At 34.6% G+C, this 20,000-nt stretch overlaps 2 protein-coding genes across 3 annotated transcripts in view; one reads left to right on the top strand and one right to left on the bottom strand.

Moving 5' to 3' along the window:
- Positions 1-20,000, bottom strand: part of LOC144959256 (autophagy-related protein 2 homolog A-like) — a 79,418-nt gene that overhangs the window by 47,139 nt on the left and 12,279 nt on the right. For both annotated transcript variants that reach the window (XM_078891803.1, XM_078891809.1), the window contains exons 9-12: positions 19,765-19,902; positions 18,331-18,363; positions 15,921-16,485; positions 13,704-13,884 (exon numbers count right to left, since the gene is read on the bottom strand). In XM_078891803.1, the coding sequence (XP_078747929.1) occupies positions 13,704-13,884; positions 15,921-16,485; positions 18,331-18,363; positions 19,765-19,902 (917 nt within the window). The remainder of the gene's footprint in view (positions 1-13,703; positions 13,885-15,920; positions 16,486-18,330; positions 18,364-19,764; positions 19,903-20,000) is intronic.
- On the top strand, positions 664-5,924 carry LOC144959271 (uncharacterized). Its single transcript, XM_078891817.1, has 2 exons — positions 664-977; positions 2,263-5,924. Exon 2 carries the CDS (start codon positions 2,266-2,268, stop codon positions 4,837-4,839), a length of 2,574 nt encoding a protein of 857 aa, XP_078747943.1. The 5' UTR covers positions 664-977; positions 2,263-2,265; the 3' UTR covers positions 4,840-5,924.

Here is a 20,000-nt window from a genome sequence, read left to right as displayed (position 1 = left end):
TTGGTAATAAAATAATAATCTATACCATACAATTAATGTGTTACAACATGGGACTGAACGCAGGACGAGGGGATATCATGTATCTACTATATTATGGGAAAATGGGAAAGTCCGCAAAAATCCCCTCCCCGTCAAGCCCAGTACACAGTACACAGTCTCGAGCGTGAGCGACACCTGACACGGAGAATACATCGCTATTATTGAACGGCAATCGGTTAACGGAATCCTCAACTAAATAATTGATGATATTGACTTCCAATCATATGGAATTAGCCAGAAAAGCTGAACTTATATTCCATGTTAGATCATTTACAAAAACACCATTTATGAGTCATGTTTAAGTTTAGCGTAGTAAAAAAAAACCCCGGAAATATAAAAAATACTTGATAACTCTGACGTTATTTCAGATAACAAGAACTACCTAAAAGACCAGTAACATTTTACAGCGTAGCTTGAAGGAGCTCTCGTCTCGCCAGGGAGGGCGAATCAATAAATACAACTGAGTGTGTTCGTGTGTACATGTTGATGTGTGTGTGATCATGAAGGTGTGTGTGTTTGCGACTGTGACGGGAAGAACAGGCAGATGACGGGCCACAACTGGTGAGCGGACCAATCAAATGTGACGACCTGCTCTGTCAACCAATCGTGCAGCGTGTGTTTCAATGGGGTCACAGTATGACCCGACAAGCCCAGGTGAAAACAAGTCTACGTTCGTGGCTATTCAGGTGTTCTTACGACAGAGAGACAAGGAGGTGGCCAAACTGTGACTCATATACGTAGATAGATATGTGACAATTTATCGACATTTTGGATATGTGTCAATGCCAGAATTTACAAATTTATCACGCCACAGAGGATATGTGAATTATTGATTCCCACTCATTGCCACTGGACCGAATGAATGAATGTTATTGATGATTTTGTATGACCCAGATCGAAGAAACAAGGTGGAATAGACACACTTAGAGGATTGTGAGGTGAGGACCTGTTTCGATGTGATGATAAAATTTCATTAGAATGCTCCTCTCATACGGACATCAGAGTTATGAAAGTAACGAGTGATAATATGGCTGATAACTTCCTCCGCGCCTTAACTTTTCATTGTACCACTATCTAGAATTTTGATTCATCCCCTCTCCCTTACATCTGGTCCATGATATTAAGATGGTTGAGAGGGATGACGGCCATGTCACCCAATACGATTTCATTTTCAACAAATCTCTTCCGCATTTGATAACGTATCATACTGTCTTTGGTAAGCACACGAATTGCCCTGATTATCTTGGGTTGTATTAGCTGATCTATTATACAATCTTTTGATTTTATTATTTATATTTTCTTGTCATCATCTCGACTTTATTGGAATCCGATCTCACAAGTGTCTAATTTCTTATTTCCAATCACTCGTAAGCAATAATCCAATATCATATGTCACTTTCTCGATATGAAACGTTAACACTCACAGTTGAAAAGCATTGTATTTCACGAACAGACAAATTCAACTAAAATAACGTTTGTCTCCATACTCAGGGAAACCCCCCCCCCCCAAAAAAAAAAACAACAAAAAAACAAAACAATACGTACACGATTCCTGAATTATTTATTATGAAAGATAAGCAATCGACAGTTTCATCATTTCTCTGGTTACCTTTTTGATCTTGTTATTTTCTTGTGGATTTTGCCACTCTTAATATTATTGTTATTGGTTTCGTAAACGGGCGCTATAGAAATATTATTATTATTATTATTATTATTATTATTATTATTATTATCATCGTCATTTCTAGAAATCAAAATTTAGTACAACAGCATAAAATAACAAGATAACCTTTCCAATTCAACTGCTAAAAGCTGTGGACTTGCCACATACTTTTCTGCTGTCTGAATTTTAATGATGTAGTATTAATATAATTATACTATTTTTGTTATGGCTGAAAAAGGGTTTTGGCCCCGACATGCTCTGTGGTTGATATTTTGTTATTCTTTGAAGTTGTTATGTTCAATGCTTTTCAACGAGCTTTATTGAAATCCAAGTAAAAATATCAGCTGTTTTGTTTTCAACCACTTGATCAGACATTTTCCTGTTCAAACATCCAATATTTTCAAATGGAAGCCAATCATAAAACATGCATTTTAAACATTTTGTAATTGTTAATGTTAGGATATTTGAAAGTAAAAACATCTAGCTTTACATTACGTAAAAAAAAAGTCCATGTCAATCACAGCCTTCTGTTGTCAGAAACATATACTTTTTCTTTTCAGAAAATGGCAAGTGAGCTGTCCACTATTTTGACAATCATTTGCATTTTTATGCATTTGAATTATGCAAATGTGTCTGCTGAGAACCTCAAATGTGCAATTCTGAAAGATGTCTTCACTAAGTGTGTTTGTCGTGCAGCTACCGAAGAGAAAGGAATTGTTTATTCCATCGTTGATTGCAGTGGCCAAAATCTTGAACAAGTCCCTCTTGTTCCCCAAGACAAAGACCTAAGTTTTTACAAATTAATTCTTAAAAACAACAAAATATCAAATCTGACAGAAGCATCATTCCAAAGAATGAAAGTGGAGTATCTGGATTTGAGTGGAAATGAGATAACGTCTGTGGATAATAATACATTCGACAGCATGAAAGACTATTTACATAATCTCGAAATTGACGGTGATAGCCAATCTTTGCCTCCAATATCTGCTCTCAATAAATTAAATAGAATTCAAAGCCTCACCATGAGAAACTACAATGTTCCTGTCCTTGAGCCGCATCATAATTATTTCTTGTCCTTTAAATATCTGAAAAGTTTAACATTGGATAACTGGAATATAAACCATATAGAAGGTTCATCTTTCCTAGGACTGGATCGATTGCAGAGTTTGATATTGTTAAATCAGAAGTTGGAGAATATACCCCTTGATGGATTAAGAGATGAACCTTTCAAAAATTTGGAAACTCTACAGATCTCACACAATGACATAAAAAGGGTAACCGCCTATGCATTTTCAAATCTTTCAAAATTGAAAAACCTTGATCTTAGCAGTAATAAAATTGAAGAGTTAGAAGAAGATTGCTTTCAAGGTGTTAAAGACACTTTGCAAACTGTAAATCTTGAAGGAAATCTACTTAACAATGGTGATAGTAAATTGGATGGCCTTACAGGAATGGCTGCTTTGGAAACGCTTAACCTGGCTCGCAACACTTTTCAGAGAATTCCTAGTATGCCAAATCTGGGACTATCGAAACCACTAAATCTCAATCTGAAAAACAATGAAATCAAGCAGGTTCTGGAGAACTCATTCCAGGGCTATGGCCAGTACCTTAATGAGCTAGATTTATCTAGAAATTACATAAGAAAAATGCACTACCAGTCATTTAAAGGCGTAACAAGGCTTGCCTCTATAGATTTACAAAATCAACAAGGCTTTGATACATCAGCACTTGAGTTAGCAATTAGTTTAACAAACTCAGCATCAGCTCTTCACACAATAAATATCTCTGGGCAGAAAGCAGACCCCAACAGTTTGTGGGCTGTTGTAAAGGAGATTACCGCTCTAAAAAGTCTAAAACTCAATTCTGCAGACCTGAAAAGTATTCCAGACAATGTGTTTCAAAAGCTTGCAGTAGTGGAAGATATTGATCTCAGTTACAACACGTTACCTGCTGTTACTCAGAAATCATTTGCTGGGGCTCTCCAGCTCAAAAAATTGAATTTGGAAGGAAATGGTATCATCACCATACCGTCTTGTCTTTTTTATGGATTCACTTCACCAAAAATCATCCTTTTCCTTGGCCTCAACCCCATTGTTTGTGACTGTAAGATAAAGAAACTATTAGAGGACTTGAAAAGTGGTCGGATCGAGTTGGGTGTTTCAGATAAAACTGCCACGTGCACTGATGCAACATTAATTTCCTCAAAAGATCCAGAAAGTTTGAATTGTAAACCTTCCACAGACGGCTCCTGCATTGAGTACTACACAACCACACCCATGACTGTCACAGACCCAGTCACTGATCCAGAACCTCCACAACTGGATCTCCGCATCTTGGATGTGGATGTTCATACAATCAAAGCATCTTGGAGCTTATCTGATCATACAAATTTAGAAAAGTTCCGATTTCAGGTTACTTCTTCAAACAGTGTTGAAGAATTTACTCGAGACAATATTGCAATATCTATTAATGTTATGGAAGCAACAGGATTACCAGCTAACATGCATGTCACAGTATGTGTTACAGCACACTTCACAAACCGAGGAAAAGTCCATGCTTGTAGTGTGAACAAAACTCGTTCTTCAACAAACCCAGGTAAAGAAGGTTTGGAAGACGAGTCAGACTCAGCTAAAACTGGAATAATAGTTGGATGTGTTGTGGCTGGAGTGGCGTTGATTGGCATTGTGATAGCTGTCGTTATTCTATTGGTTTTCAGGAAAAAGCCAAAAGAAACTCCTGACAATTACAGACCACCGACACAGCCTAGAAGTTTTGCTAAAGCTGAACTACCATCTATGTCTGATGACAGTCGCAGATTTGCAAAACCAAAAAAGAACGGGAAAGGTCCGAATTCAGAGGGAATGCAAGTGGTTGCTATAAGTGATGGTCAGACTAGCCCAGGTCACAGAGTTGGAAGGGTTAACATGATGTTTAAGCCAGAAGATGGATATGAACCGATGTCAAACTTTAAAAAGAAAAACGGAGGTTCAATGTATGAAAATGATCATGGAGCTTTACCACCCACTCCTGGACCAGATCAAGATAGTAGACCCCCATCCTATCCTGGAGCTACAGGAGGCTATTATAATCAAGGATATAATGAAGATAAATATGATGAAATCGAAGTTGAGATATAGTTGACAGTTACTGAGCTACTGGAAAAAAAATTTAATCAATGCTGTTTAACAGCGTCTATCCAATGGTGCTGTGTTGTTCTGAGATTATTTGTGGTCCGGATAATTTGAAGGCAATAGAGAATCTTCCAATGGGATGTTTTCAACTGTTTTACAAGATTTGAATTCATAAAAGACTGATCTGTAAATGAACATTACACATTTTACTTTATGTTGCAAACACATAAAGGCTATGAGAAAATTAATAGATTCATGGACATCTTTGTGTAGGTAAATATAAAAATCAAAAGACACTGCTGCAACTCTGAGACATCCATTTTGTATATCATGATGACCAAGATGTGTCTTTGAAGCTACCTCGTTATACTTTACAAATCACAATGCACCATTAATGAGTATTTGTCTGTCGGCACATCCTCAAAAAACTATGCAGTGACTGTTAGTGTTGTCACTTGTGCCTCCATATTGTTTTTGAGAATGTACAGAACAATTTATGTATAATTTTAAAATGCCAAATTTGGTGATGTAAATGGTTTTACTACTCAAGATGACAAGATTGTTGTATCCTTTTTAAAAATTGATAATTTATTAACTGATGCCACAACTACTTACGTAACTACACTAACTGTTAATAATATTTATTTATTTTAAAGTTTCAAACACACAAGTTGTTTTTAGAAGCAGATTTTAATCCTAGCCCACCGTAAGCGTGTCAATGGCTTAAAATGGTTGATATTAAACAGCGATGCAAGGACTCAATTCAAATACAATGAACCGTGCTGTATTGCCCACCGCTACATTTACAACCTCATGATGTGAGTGAGTATTGTTAAATTGATTCTAGACCGGTTCATCAATGTACCCCCAAAAATGCAACGTGGTCCCAAACTTGATAGTTTGATGAGGTTTTTCTGCACTGGTAACAATGTATCTTAAATTTAAATCCACATTCCATAAACTATCATGAAAGATGTGCCTACACAAGCCACACAATGATCAAAATGTATTTTTAAAAAGAAGCAACAACACCACACACACACACACACACATGCATGAAAAGCAAAAAAAGCCCAAAAAAAACAAAGAAACACACATACACACAAAGTCCAAAGTTTTATACAAGTTTTCAGCTCATCTGTGAATGTTATTCAGAGTGAGTTTTTGCACTTTCTACATAAAGTTTTTAATAACATTTTGAATATTTCATGTTTCAAAGCCCTGATTTGTACATATATACCACACATTGTAGTCATAATATGGATAACCTACACTATTGTAAATATTAATTGCTCTTTCTCCCTTCTTGTATGTGTGTTTTTGAGAGAGAGAGAGAGAGAGAGAAAGAGAGAGAGAGAGAGAGAGAGAGAGAGAGAGAGAGAGAGAGAGAGAGAGAGAGAGAAAAAGAGAGAGAGAGAGAGAGAGACTTGTATTTCTATTAAATCCTGACATTTTATGTTATCATTTATGAAATTCGATGCAAAAAATTAACAATCCTCTGTACTGATTATGAACTGCCACCCAAATGCTCATGATCTCCATGTCACAGAATTCTGACATTGCTTGAGTGTAATAAGAATGGTGAGCCTAAAACTGAGCTGCACACCAAACGTTAAGTGAGTAAAGGATAGATAGTCAATGGGTCGTCAGAACTCTTAATGTAATCTTGTAATATATTTATGCAAAATCGAGCTATCAAATCTAAATACAAAGGAAAAAAAAGTATTGATTTAGATGCAATACACTTGCAACCAATTGTCAAATGGAATACAATGGCAAATCATGCTTAGCAGGCGACAATGGATGAAACAAAGTTTGTTAACAAACTGATTCTTCCAATTGGACAGATAAAATAAAATGAGTTCAACCATGACCTAAACTATGATTTTTTTTGTTAACATATTCTTCTGATTGGACAGATGAAATGAAATGAGTTCACCCATATTGATTTATTCACTAAATTATTAAAATCCGTCAGTAAATGTTTTCCAAACCTGAAATTATGCCGCTTAAGCTAAATGAATACATTATGCTACATTTTACTTTCAAAGTTAAATGCCAATATATCACTTCATTGATAAAAGACAATCTGCACAAACCGGTATGTGACCGATAAAAATGCCCGAGGCAGGGTTTGCAAGTTACTCGTATATCAATCTGTAAAAAAATAGTTTTATAATTTTTAGATTTTCCAGTAATTCTGTGCTTAGCAAAAAGTTAACATGGGCTGGAACAATGTCAACCCCCAACCCTATTTTTTATTTCAAGAATTGATTTGCTCAGATAACTTTTACTACCAATACAAATATTGGTTGACTAAAATGGGTTGACTAAAATGGCCTTCAAAGTGTCAAAAAGTCTTTTATGACCGAATTTTAAAATAAAATGTCAAAGTCCAGTAATGTACCATAGGTAATCAGAATTTTATGTTAGTGTTAGCGTACATATTGACTTGATAAATATTGATCCTAACTATAAGAAGATATATTGTTAATTATATTTATTGAGTAATATACAATCTATTGCATGTTATTGATACTAATCAAACAGCCAGTTCCATGAATGCAATGAAATGCCATTATCACAATATGCAATTCATTGATTTGGTGATCACATAGCAAGTAAATGTTTATTCTGAAAATAATGGACTGCCAAATACTTTTTTCCGATCTTTATTCCAACCGCCCATAGATATTAAGCGTTGTCCACAACTTCGGAATTAATTTATTCAGCATATACTGAAGTAATACTTTTCTGCCACTGTTGTTATAAGGTATATATAGTCTGCAAATGAATGGAAGAAATACATGTTTGATTTCTTTTGTTCCTGCTTATGAAGTTGATTTTTTCCCCACATAAAGGTTAGATGAGAACACTGGGTGACTTTACAAAAGATTCTAGATTTGCGACATTGAGTATATCAAGGTCAACTATTTTTATCTTAATTTTATCAAAATTGGCTGCCACAACTACAATGTCCGGCTATGTATCAACATTCCACTTCCGTTTGTACTTACTGATCAAATGTGTAAATATTATTAGAGAGTAATATATATATATATATATATATTTATATTTTGTTTCGTTCTCTTTATGTCATTAAAAAGGGCAGTCCGTTGTTAAATACAATTTCATATTTTTAATCCACATTCCATGCTTTCATCATTCCAAAACCTATTGAATTTGGTGAATTCTTTTCAAAGTTTAAACCCCACAGTTTTTCAAGCCATTCTTTCTCATAGCTTTTTAGTGAATTAAATATAATTTTTCATTAAACATGACACACATATATATATATATATATACGCATAGTCATAGTCGTCAGCTCATGCCAAAATTGAGAATACAAAACAAAATATTATATTCATCACCACAAGTTAAGCATTCTCTCATACATACACTCACAAAAATCCCCCTACTCACTGTCTGTCCGTCTCTCTCTCTCTCTCTCTCTCTCTCTCTCTCTCTCTCTCTCTCTCTCTCTCTCTCTCTCCCTCTCTCTCTCTCTCTCTCTCTCTCCCTCCTATTCTTTCACCCCCCCCCCCCACACACACACACACGAGTGTCAGAGATTTAGAAAATTGCAACCTTATGAGATGACACACTTGATTTAGTTATTTGTGAAATATGTATCCGGTAGACAATGCATGTATTTTGTTTTAATTTGTTATTGTTATGTTGACATGTGTTTGATAATCGAACACTGTAAAGAATGCATACTTCCAAACATTCCAAATTGTAATATAAGCCTTGATGTATAATTCATACATATCTCTTGTTTTGCATATATGTGATATTACTTGTTTAGAATTATTTTTATCATTGGCCACTGGGTGGGGTTCCCGACCTCCCATAGTGGGAGGGAGATACTTGTTTTGTCTTCTATCCCCCTCTATCTGTTTTCCAATTGCTTTCTGTCTTTGTCTTGGAATGAGATTACTTAGTTTTGTCCTGGCCCTGGCCGGAGTCCTTGACTGTGAGAGAAGCAGTTGAATGTATAGTTATAGTTTTGAAAGATGATATTTTTATTCCTTGTAAATCATCTCTCTGTTATGAAGTGTTTTTTTTTTTTTTTAATTTAACATATTATTTCTAAACATTTGAGTGTGTTCCTCTTAATGGGATATTGTGTTGGTGCCTGGATGAGACTTTAAGGTAATCTCAAACTAAGTACATTGATGGTATGCTCTTGGATTCTACATCTGTTCCCTATTTGAATCATTCCCCTTTGTCTTACTTTTTCCTCAAATCCTTTTAATTGTACATCTAGGATGTTTTTACTATTCCATTTTCCCCCTTTTTACTGCGCTGATATGACCTAAATGTGTTACAAGCGCCGTAAAACCCTTAAAAACAAACAAACAACAAACATATCATTGGCCAGGCAAGAGTAACTTGACTTCTGTCAGAGAAAATTTATTTCTCTTCCCCCCCCCCCCCCCCACAACCGTTTTAAGTACATATAAAAAAAAATAAAAACATTTTTTAATGCCTTCGTGGATTTTTATTCTGTCTATTGAATTGTACTGTTGATATGGATAGCAAATATCAGTCTCAATAAAGTCGCAAAATAAATAAAAGAAGTATGGTTATCACTGTGATTTGTTAACATAGTTGGCTCCTAAAATTTAGTATGTAATAGAGTTGAGAGTTGATACATTTAGAGTCTGTGGTGATGTAAAAATTGTTTTGACCTATATACAGTAGGTAGTTCTTTGTCGAAAATCGACACCCCCTTTTTCCCCTTCTTCTTTATCAACTGTAAATTCATTTTTTCAACTGATTTAATTTTTAAGAAATGGATAAATGGCTTTTAAAACTGATTTTATATTTTAAAAGAGATATACTGTATTAAATTCTAGTACGCACAAGAACATCATAGTGTGGTTTGTCAGAAATATATTAATGTGCTCCAGATTTTCAACATGCACATTTTTTTTTCTCCATTTCTTTCTGTAAGTTTATAAAAGCAGGGACAAGGTGGCTGAGTGAAAAAGGCATTGCACTTCCACTATCAGCATCTCATTTTTTTCCCCTTATGCAAGAAACCTTGTCCCTATTGATCTCACTGCGACAGACACCTGGGTAACCTCAGTCTCTTCTCGAAATAGAGTCTAAAGAAAATTTTCAAAAGAGTATGATTGCTGGAACGATATTGTATCTTTATTAAATTGAAGTCCACCATTTAGGCTTTCTGAATTTAATCTTCAGGGCTATGGGTAATCTTATTTATTCTGTACAGCTTCAGGCAGTCAGAAAAAAAATTCCAGTTAACTCTGCTTGGCCTTGTATGATATGATGTGCTCATTCCTGATACATTCCATTATAGTTTTTGTGATAAAGATGTAATTAGTTGCATGGACAGATTTTAAAGGATTTATATACATGGAAAATATGAGTAGAGCATTTATAATGAGTTATTTTGTATAATTTTATGTCAGCATTAGAACAATATCATGTAAATAGTAATATGATCCGTCTTTTGATAGCCATTTTGAATCACTTCTTTTTTATATGGGTATAGAGTCCTTCTTCGTAATTGTTTTTCTTTCTTTCATTTTTTTTTCCAATCGTATATGTAATGTATACGTTATTTCCTGCTAAGAATTCACGTTTTATCGTTTAGTCTAAAGGAAATTTAAAATCTATGTTTTGGTATGGTTCTTAAAAATTAGATTTTTTTAGTCTACACTAAAGTATCATAATTTGTTTTAAAGTATTTTTTAAAAATGTTATTGCTGTTGATGAATTAGAGAAATTATGATTGTTATAGATACCAAATCTTTCTTTGTACATTGTTGTAGTCAATAACATTCCACAGCATATGTTCCTAGTTTGGTAAAATTATTTAAAGGATTTTCCTTTCCATCGAAACAGTTATAATGTGGATCTAATACGATATGCATTGAAATTGAATTCTTGAATTTTTAAATATACCTTCTTTTCCCGCTTTACATGACAAACATGTTCTCTATCTTTTGCAGCTGAGTAGTTTTTCCTACTGTTTGATTGTATAAATTGTATTATATTGGCAAATATTATATAAATAAATATGATATTATAAAATTGATTGAAATCTAATAAAATTAAAATATAATCATTAAAAAATTTGGTGGTCATGTCATTTCACAGTAGGGTAACTCGTATGAGTACACTGGGTTTTTGGCATGGTTGAAAGTCTGGAACCCTTGGTTGAAATGAATATAGAGGTTATCGCAAGCCTAGCAATCTTATATAGTTAAAAATGAAGCCTGAGATTAACCCGGTTTCAACTCTTTGGGCAATGCAGCTGATCGAGTACTTTCCATCATAATAACAGATCTAGCTACCAAGTCACTGAAGTGTGGACAGTGTACAAGGAGAAGGGACAGAAAAGTGAACCTGAATCTACTTGGATTTTTAAACCAGTCTCAGTCAGTGAGATGTAGGCCTATGTTCCATTGAATGAGCCATTGCTTATAAAAGGCAATACCGTAGGAACCAATTAGGGCGAGTCTCATATCTGGACAGACGTTGAAGACTGCCCTGCTACTAGCAGGGCTAGCGGGTCGATGACATAACGTAGTAGGGTGAAGACTTTATTTTTAATATCCCTTATAATACTTTTGAAAGATTGAAAGAGAACTAGCTAGCCATTGATTGTTAAATGAACAGACGGACAGGACATGGGGAATATGTGCGCATATAAACACAAAAACAATCGTACAAAATATGGGTCACAGGAGCACTGCAATGGATAAGATTATTCATTTCAAATACTAACTGATTTGTTATTCTAAAATGCTGTAATCTAGAAAATCTTATCCTCCTACTCACGTTACCACCCTACATTTAGAATCCCATTACTGAAACTTTACTCACACAATTCAACGACTGATTTATATATAACACAACACAGCTACCTGGAGACGACAGAGCTGGGATAATGTGATTGGGTGAACGAGAGATTTTCTTATGCCCCCCCCCCCCACCCCCTAATCTCATTGTGGTATTATACTGGTATGAGCTATTTATATAGTCAAAATGATCAGTTTAAGAGACAACATCAATTCTCCTGAGTAAAAATATCGATTTAAAGAATTAAAATTAAATACGATCCTATTTCATTCAAGCAAAATACCAACATTAGAAAGAGACATTCTGTCTATGCCAATGAACAACAAATAAAACAAGAAATTGTGGAGAAATTCAGGTAAACTGAGAATTACCATGTACTAAATAAACAAATTAAAGATTGACAAATAAAACAATTTTAAAATGTCATGTCCTCATTGTTATTGTTTAACTCCATTTCCCAAAATATACACTGGCATTCTTTGTTTTATTTTGTTTGCTTCATGAAACGCTAGATCCCATAAGAATACTCCACAAAAAAACCTGATTGCAACCTTTAACTCGGAACAATTTGATCATCTCCCATTTAGTGTTAATTTAGCACCAAGTGATTTTTATCTTTTCATGGACCTCAACCAACTTTTCAATATTTTAACTTCGGTATGTGTTACAAGAATCAACACACAATTGATGTAAATCGTTGGCAGCAAACTTGAGCATAGAGGGTATACAAAAGCTGGTGTTGCGCTATGAGATAATCGTGGATTTTGAAGGTGATTGTGATTATATTAAGGAATAGCCAGAAGTTAGTCACCACTAAATACATGGAAATGTATACTTTCCATTCGTAGTTTACACAACAAAAAGAGGTAATTTGAATATTTTTCTCATACAAACTATGAAATGTTCCAATATTCATTATTCTCTAATTAGATTTGTGTAGTATGCCAACAACAAAAATTGTATTTCACCCTATAATATAAGGGAGAAAAATCAATTATAAAAGACAGTCATATTACTCATCTCTGAGTAGCATCCCTTGATCCAAAGTACATAGATGCGGAAACCAAACCAATCAAAGCTTACACGCAATAGAACTTATTTCCCATGTAGGAATTGATCGACAGCTTTAGTAATGCCTTTGTATGTAGATTTGATTACAAAAACCTTATTATTGTAGTGCATTCTATTTTATTTTATGTACTGAATTCATGACGACACAAAACATATTGTTTTCTATATTATGATGGATTAAAGCGACCATTGTTTGTGCGGTTTTTAATCGTGAGAATCAATCATAAAATCTGGCACATTGAAATGAGGAAGTCACTTCTAACTGGTTAAGGTCATATATTAATCATGTATCAAAAACACAAAGCACTGAACAACACAGAAAAGAGAAACTTGAGGGTAAATATAATGATAACCAATGCCATTGGCAGGACATAGATCGATGATGGTCAATCTTGTACTACTACATTACAAACTATAAATAGAACTCGTTTTCTTGAAATGTCCCCGATGATATTTGAAACAATCATGTTGCTAATAAAAGAAAATGGAAACATTTGAAATGAAAACATAGATGTATTTGAGATTTCTGAATTTCAATTATACTTGTTCCAGATCTCTGTGCGCTGCTCTGTAGAAGTAATCTTAGAATTAGAACTGCTTTGTTGTATTAATGAGAGACAATAGCCAATGGCGAAAGTCAAATACAATTGTATGCCACAAAAAACTAGTTTCAGGGGGGGGGGGGGGGGGGAAGTGTAAGTGTGTGTTTTTATCGGCTGTTGTGTAAAGAGATCAAGAGCTTACGTACGGTGATGCAATTTAAGAATACAAAAATAATGTTGTTACTCTTTAAGGACTTAACTGGTATATGACTTTCACCATCAATAATTATATACACATGACCACATGCAAAATAAGAAAGGCATTTTTCCTGTAAATTTAAAAATTAAAATAATTCTATAACAGAGATATTCATATAAATGATTATGCACCGTGAAAAAATATGAGGGAGAAATACTCACCACAGAATATTGAGGAAGTTTTGGCAGTGACGTTTTAGAAAATTCAGATCTGGGTGGCGTAGCTGACCCAAACAAACATTCAATGACTTCAAGTTTCCCAAATGTTGCTTTGACTTTCAAACTGCTCTCGTTTGATTTTTTTTCTTCAAGCACATTGAGCTGGACTGGTTTTGCTATCAATCTGGAGTAAGAGGAAAATTATTGTCTCAATCGTAATTCATGACAAGTTGTTGGAAGTTGTTATAAGTAGTTAGTGACAAAGAATGGATAGGAAAAGAATTTTAACAATAATGTCATGAATTAACTATTAATTTCAGCCTGACTCTCTTCTTACTTTTGGTTATTAGATATGGCAAACCTGCAAAATGCAGGATAAGCTGAAAGAAGAAGACAAGTTCAATGACAAAATAATAAATTTTAAGCAACCCCAAGCAACTCAAAATTTGTTTTAAAGATACAGTCAAACGTGTATAAGGTGGCATCCACAGGATCCCACAAAAGAAAGCCATGACTAGATGTGACAGCAGTCATTGGTAGCAAATATTATAGGACCTGGTAAGCATTTTCAAAACTGCTTGCCGTTGGTGATAGTGAGGCTAACTCGCGGCATGTCTTCCAAGAATCCATTAATTAGAGTAGTTGTGTGTGTGTGTGTGTGTGTGTGTGTGTGTGTGTGTGTTATTATGTTCGTGAGCCAGTGTATGTTGGGTTGACCTTGGAGAGATGGGGGTGTCATTGTTTTGTGTTTGAGTGTTTCATGACGTTTTAATTTGATCCCTAATGATTGACTGTGGATAATAATATGAGAAATAAGATAATGCGTGTCCAGGATAAACAGGCATGGTATGTGCCTCGTGCAAGTATTGTAATTGTAATGAGCATCTTAACTCAATCAAAGTTGTTTAGTTCTAATAGACACCTGCATTTGACCTAAAATAGCCCACGGTCTTTGATTTGTGTATTGACAAAAGGATTTTGCAACAATTAATACAGGTGCGTTATTTACCAACTCATTGTACTGGCTTGTCATTTAGCCCACGGGTATGATCGTCTGAACAAGCATACAGTAAATGTTCAATTTGAGAGAGAGAGAAACAATACTCAGATTTTCATTGCAGAAATAGGATGTTAAAAAAAAAGGACAATCAATTGAGCTGGCCATAAAATGTTTGCTTTCTGGTTTAAACGGTAGGTGGCCATATTGTTCAATTGGTCTTTTGTAATTATATGACACAACAGGCAGTCCTTGGTTACCTGATTGTTGACAAGATCACTTTGGCAAGAAAATAAGACGCGATTTATCTTTACATTTTCTTTTCCCGCACAATCATTAAGCCAAAGGCATGTTTGTCCGTGTGAAGGGTAAAAAGTAATTTTAAATAATTTCTTAAAGATATATTGATAACATCTGACCATTGCAAAGTGCAAAGACGAGCAAAGAGTGAAAAAAAGATGTTTATTTCCTTTGGAGAGTTTCATGACTCCATAATAAAATTCACTCTAAATTATTTGTCACTGTCCAAAATGTTATGTTTTTTTCAATGGAGTTTTTGACATTTTAGATCATTTCAATACCACCAATATTAAGGAAAATGGTGGGGTTATTATTTAAAAAAAAAAAAGAAAACAACTATAGATCAGCAGCTGAATGCACCTAAAAAAGTTTAAAAGCACCAAAGGAAAAGAAAGGCAAAGGTGGCTAGTTCAAACAGGGAATAGAAGTAGATTATAGATTATCAAGAAAGAGCATTGGAAAATTTTGGGGGGAATTTAATGATTTTATTATCGATCTAGCTCTTCAGATTTAATATAATATTTGAATCATCACACGATTTAGGACACAATTGGACTTATTTATCTGTAATATAAATTATGATTTGATAACCTCTGTTTTAGAAGACTATGATACTCCAGTGTTATACCATGAGCAAAACACAAAGCCATTATTACAACAATAATCACAATGAAATAGACCATTGCAATATCTGACATAAAACATTCATGAAGTATGCGGTCTAATGACATTTTTTTTCAATATCCCATAAATGAAAAAAAAAGTTTTGACTGAGTGTGATTGGAGGAAGGGGAGACATTAGGCATAATACAATACACCGCATATCACCTATCGAATGGAATACTGCGCATTTAGAATAGTAATAGAATAGAAGTTTCTGTGGAAATGGTTTCAAATACAACTTAATAAAAATAAATACTAACCCAAGGTGGTCATAAGGCACAATCTGGGCATACTTGTCTTTAAGTTCATGAAATGGGATGCGAAAGTCTAATAAGGCAACTTGTTTGAAGAAGTTTTGAGCTACATCTTGCAAGATGATTTTGTTATCATCTGCTTTTTTAGACATTTTGGTAGCTGCTTCAGATCTAGGCGAATTCCGAGCAGAGTCTGCCTGAAAGGTAAAGTGGTCTTTCTGGTGACCAGTGTCACAGTTGTAAAATTTTTCTTCTCCATCTTCTTCTTCAGTATCTTGACAATCGTCATTAGATTTGAAAGACAATGAAGTTGCAGATATTTTTTGACTTGGGGACTTTGCACGGTCTGAAGATTTAACCTTGTATTTTGGCTCCTCATCCTTAATGAAAGACTTGTGGTTGCCTTTTCTGTGTCTGGGATAATTGGGTGTTGATGAAGTTTGTGGTTTACTTGATACTTCTGAAGGCTCATCGGGATCTTCCAAAAGTAGTGTAACACTGAAGAATGGAATTGTAACATTTACGTTTCGAGTTTCGGTAGTATTATCACTCAAATGGCGACTAGATGAATCTGGAATAATGAAAAGTGAGAAATATATGAAAATCTAGTAAAATGCGAGTCACTTTGAATTTTGAAAATAATAAGACTGGGAACATAGTAAAATTCCCTTTAAATTTATCAAACTTGTAAGATGAGAGTTGTCTACTCCATCCCCTCTAGCCATTAGCAATGATTTACAATAGCATGTAGGACAAGACATGACGCCACTTAGGAGATATTACAACTGTTAGGTGATACAGTTCACTCCGCTTAATCGCACATTGGTTAATTGGACATTCTGCTTATAAGCCAAACATTCCCGAAAAACTTAATTTTTTCTATATAATTGCTCCACTTAATCGCACACCTTCTCTGCTTAATCGCTACACCTTGATTTCATTTTGATTGGAAGAAAATATCAAAAAAATACCAAAAAAAAAAGGTAATGAAAATGCTTTCTTCATTGAACAATTTCCGTACATTACCGCAATTCCACTGTCCCTCTGACCCCAACTAGGTCAGACATGCAATGCTTGTTGACTGACATCAACGGATTACCTGACACGACGGGCACAGCACTCGCTGTCTGCATTATAAGGTGTGAAATGTGATCACAGTATACCCAATGCCGTGTGTTTGTTTACATTGTATGACCACTCGATTGCAATTCTCTACTTGGGCCGTGAACAATAAGAAACCATTACAGAGAGGACTCATGTCTCAAAAGACAATTGAACTGGAATCAATTCAAGGCATGTCTTTCTCCCCATCAGAAGGCTGGCTCTCGAGATGGAAAGGTCGACAGAATGTCGTGTTTAAATAAGAATATGATGAAAAACATTATGCTGTCTCTTCTGACAGCCAACAGAGTGATGAAGTTTTGAAACAACTTCTTCAGCAGTACGACTCTAATGACATTTACAATGCAGATGAGATGGGGCTTTACTACAATCAACACTTCACGATTACTATTCTTACAAATAATAATGTCACATTTTGTTGTCGATGAAACATGAATAAGAAAATAAAAGAAAAAAAAGCCCTCACAACAAAAGAAAGAAAGAAAATAAAAGAAACAACAAAAAAGCCCATAGAATAATCAGAGGGGAAGGTCCTACATGAATGGCACATGAGCTTCCACTTAGCGGAGTCGACTGTATTACAATTTTTTTTTCCTGACAGAGACAATACTGTTAATGCTCATTTTACACCTGAGTACAGTGAGTGAATGTAAGTAACAATCCTTTTTCAGGTATTCATTTTGAATTCAATTGAATTCGTATCATGTTTCCTTCACACTTGTCTCACTGTAATATGTTTTGTTTTATATCACTGTAAAGCGCTTAGAGCCTGTGACAATGGGGTAAAGCGCTATATAAATGCCATTTATTATTATTATTCATTAAAATGATGAGAAATAAGAAATTTGAGTCTTTGTCAAATTAAAAAAATTATATTTACTCTCATGAGCACAACATTCACAAAAGTGAGTGGAGCAGGCACTTCTTAACAGAAAATGAAGTGAGCAGAAAATTGCCAGAAGACAATAGAACCTGCGACCTTATTGATACCACAACTCCGCCTGGCCATAAGAGGGACGCTATGTAGTCGACGCCATCCACCACTCCAAAAACAGTAGTTTCAAATTTTTCTACTCACTTCACTTTCTGTTATCATAGAAAATTATATAGCTCTAATATTTTTGATTACGAATTCAGTTTTAGCATGTAAACAATCCCCGAATTCAGTTTTAGCATGTAAACAATCCCAGCCTAATACTCTTTTGAGGCAATGGATTATAGGTATCCTTATTCCTAGGTTTTGTAATACTTATGGCCTGGAGTTAGCATTAGTATTCATGGAATGGTTACTCACCTTTTTGTCTTTTGGTGTGCGAATATATATTTGCTGAAATAGTGAAATGAAAAAATAAAAATTAATATCTATGGATTGAAGTCAAAACTAATTGCAAAAGTATTTTTATTTTCATTTCATTTCTTAAATTCTGCAATGACAGTTTCAAAAATTTTTGAAAAGTCCACTTGACAGTTTAATTAAAATAAGAGGAGGTGAGTTCATATCAAAATCAATGGTCCAACCTTGCGTAAAATATTGTATTCTTACACATTTTGCTGAGGATTGTACGTATTATTAAATTTCTATCATTTAAACATTTTAAACAATCATACACTCTTTTAGTGTACTTAAATACTTTAATCTGTTTATTGACCCTACAAGGACCGGGTAAACTGTGATCATGCGCTTGTGTAAGCATTCTCAATATCCAAAAGGCACATTCCTGTCTGTAAGCCAGTATTTCTCTAACAATATATTCAACTATTCCCAATGAAATTCCAAGCCTTTGCAAAGTCTCTGATTGTATAATCCACAATTGGCTTGAATAACAATTTTTTAATGATTTGGTGAGATCGATGCAGCTTGTGAACAGCCACAGTAAGCCTGGTCATTAATGTTGGTGGAGATGGCATCAGTTCCAGTAAAACACTGAACCAGTAACCCACCTTTGATCTATTCAAATGTCATCACACGAGTCATTACAAACAAGCTTCAGACATTCATGAATGTTTATGGATGAACATATCTCTACGGTAAGGAAATCAATCAACAGACGATGTTTGATGCATAACATCATTTAAGTAATTTCTTCGACCAATATGTTGGAACAGGGGCTCTTTCAAGGAAGATGATTTAAAAACAAAAAATAGCAGCTAAACAAAATTTAGTGACAAGATGGAAGAGTAAATTGCCCACAGTTTGATGAATAATGTTTACTGGTGCATTCAATACAATCAGAAATATCTGGTTGGCGTCAAGACTTTTCAGGCATGCCTAGTAGTATGGTCCAATTACCCATCATCAGAATTAGCGCAAGTTACCGTTTTAGTAGGATTGAATGCATTTTTTCAAAATCTTACTCATATTGACTCTTCATTGTACACACATTCAAGGGCTAGGGTTGGCAGCACTGCTAAATGCTAAGTGCCATAAGAGAAAAAAATAAACAAAGCTATCGCTTATTCATACTTGAAAAAAAAAACCTATTAGGCGATATTACAATTTTTTCCGACAGAAACAACACTGTACTCACTTTACACCAGAGTATCATGAGAGAATATGAGTAAAGTAAAGAGCCTTTTTTCAAGGACTCAACTACGCAAGGATTGAACCCAACACCTTCTGATCCGAAAGCGAGTGTCATACTACAAGACCATATACCTGGACAATAGTCAATATCACAATGCTAACTTGCATATATGAATACAAAATACTTTTCAAAATCACTCTTACCATGTGGTGAACTGAATGTTGAATTCGCTGTCATAGTGCTCACAGATGCACTATCGCTGACATCAAAAGATGCACTAGATGTTCTGTTGAAGGTTGGGTGGGTTGAGTAGAATAGATCTTCATCTGACAGCACACTATCTGTTTGACGATATCAAAAAATAAAATCAATAATAAAAACAATTTTCAACATCAACAAAAACAAGTAATCACCCCTGAAGCCTTCTATCATAGAAGAA

The sequence above is a fragment of the Berghia stephanieae genome, chromosome 1, assembly GCF_034508935.2.
Source record: "Berghia stephanieae isolate SIO BIC M18660-M18661 chromosome 1, UCSD_Bste_1.3, whole genome shotgun sequence".
In the NCBI taxonomy this organism is placed as follows: domain Eukaryota; kingdom Metazoa; phylum Mollusca; class Gastropoda; order Nudibranchia; family Aeolidiidae; genus Berghia; species Berghia stephanieae.
Note: the sequence above shows the minus strand (reverse complement) of the source record. Positions and strands in the feature narration are given on the sequence as shown.

Bases quoted from the DNA above. Each gene is read 5' to 3' on its own strand.
- LOC144959271 (XM_078891817.1), top strand. From the start codon at position 2,266: ATGGCAAGTGAGCTGTCCACTATTTTGACAATCATTTGCATTTTTATG.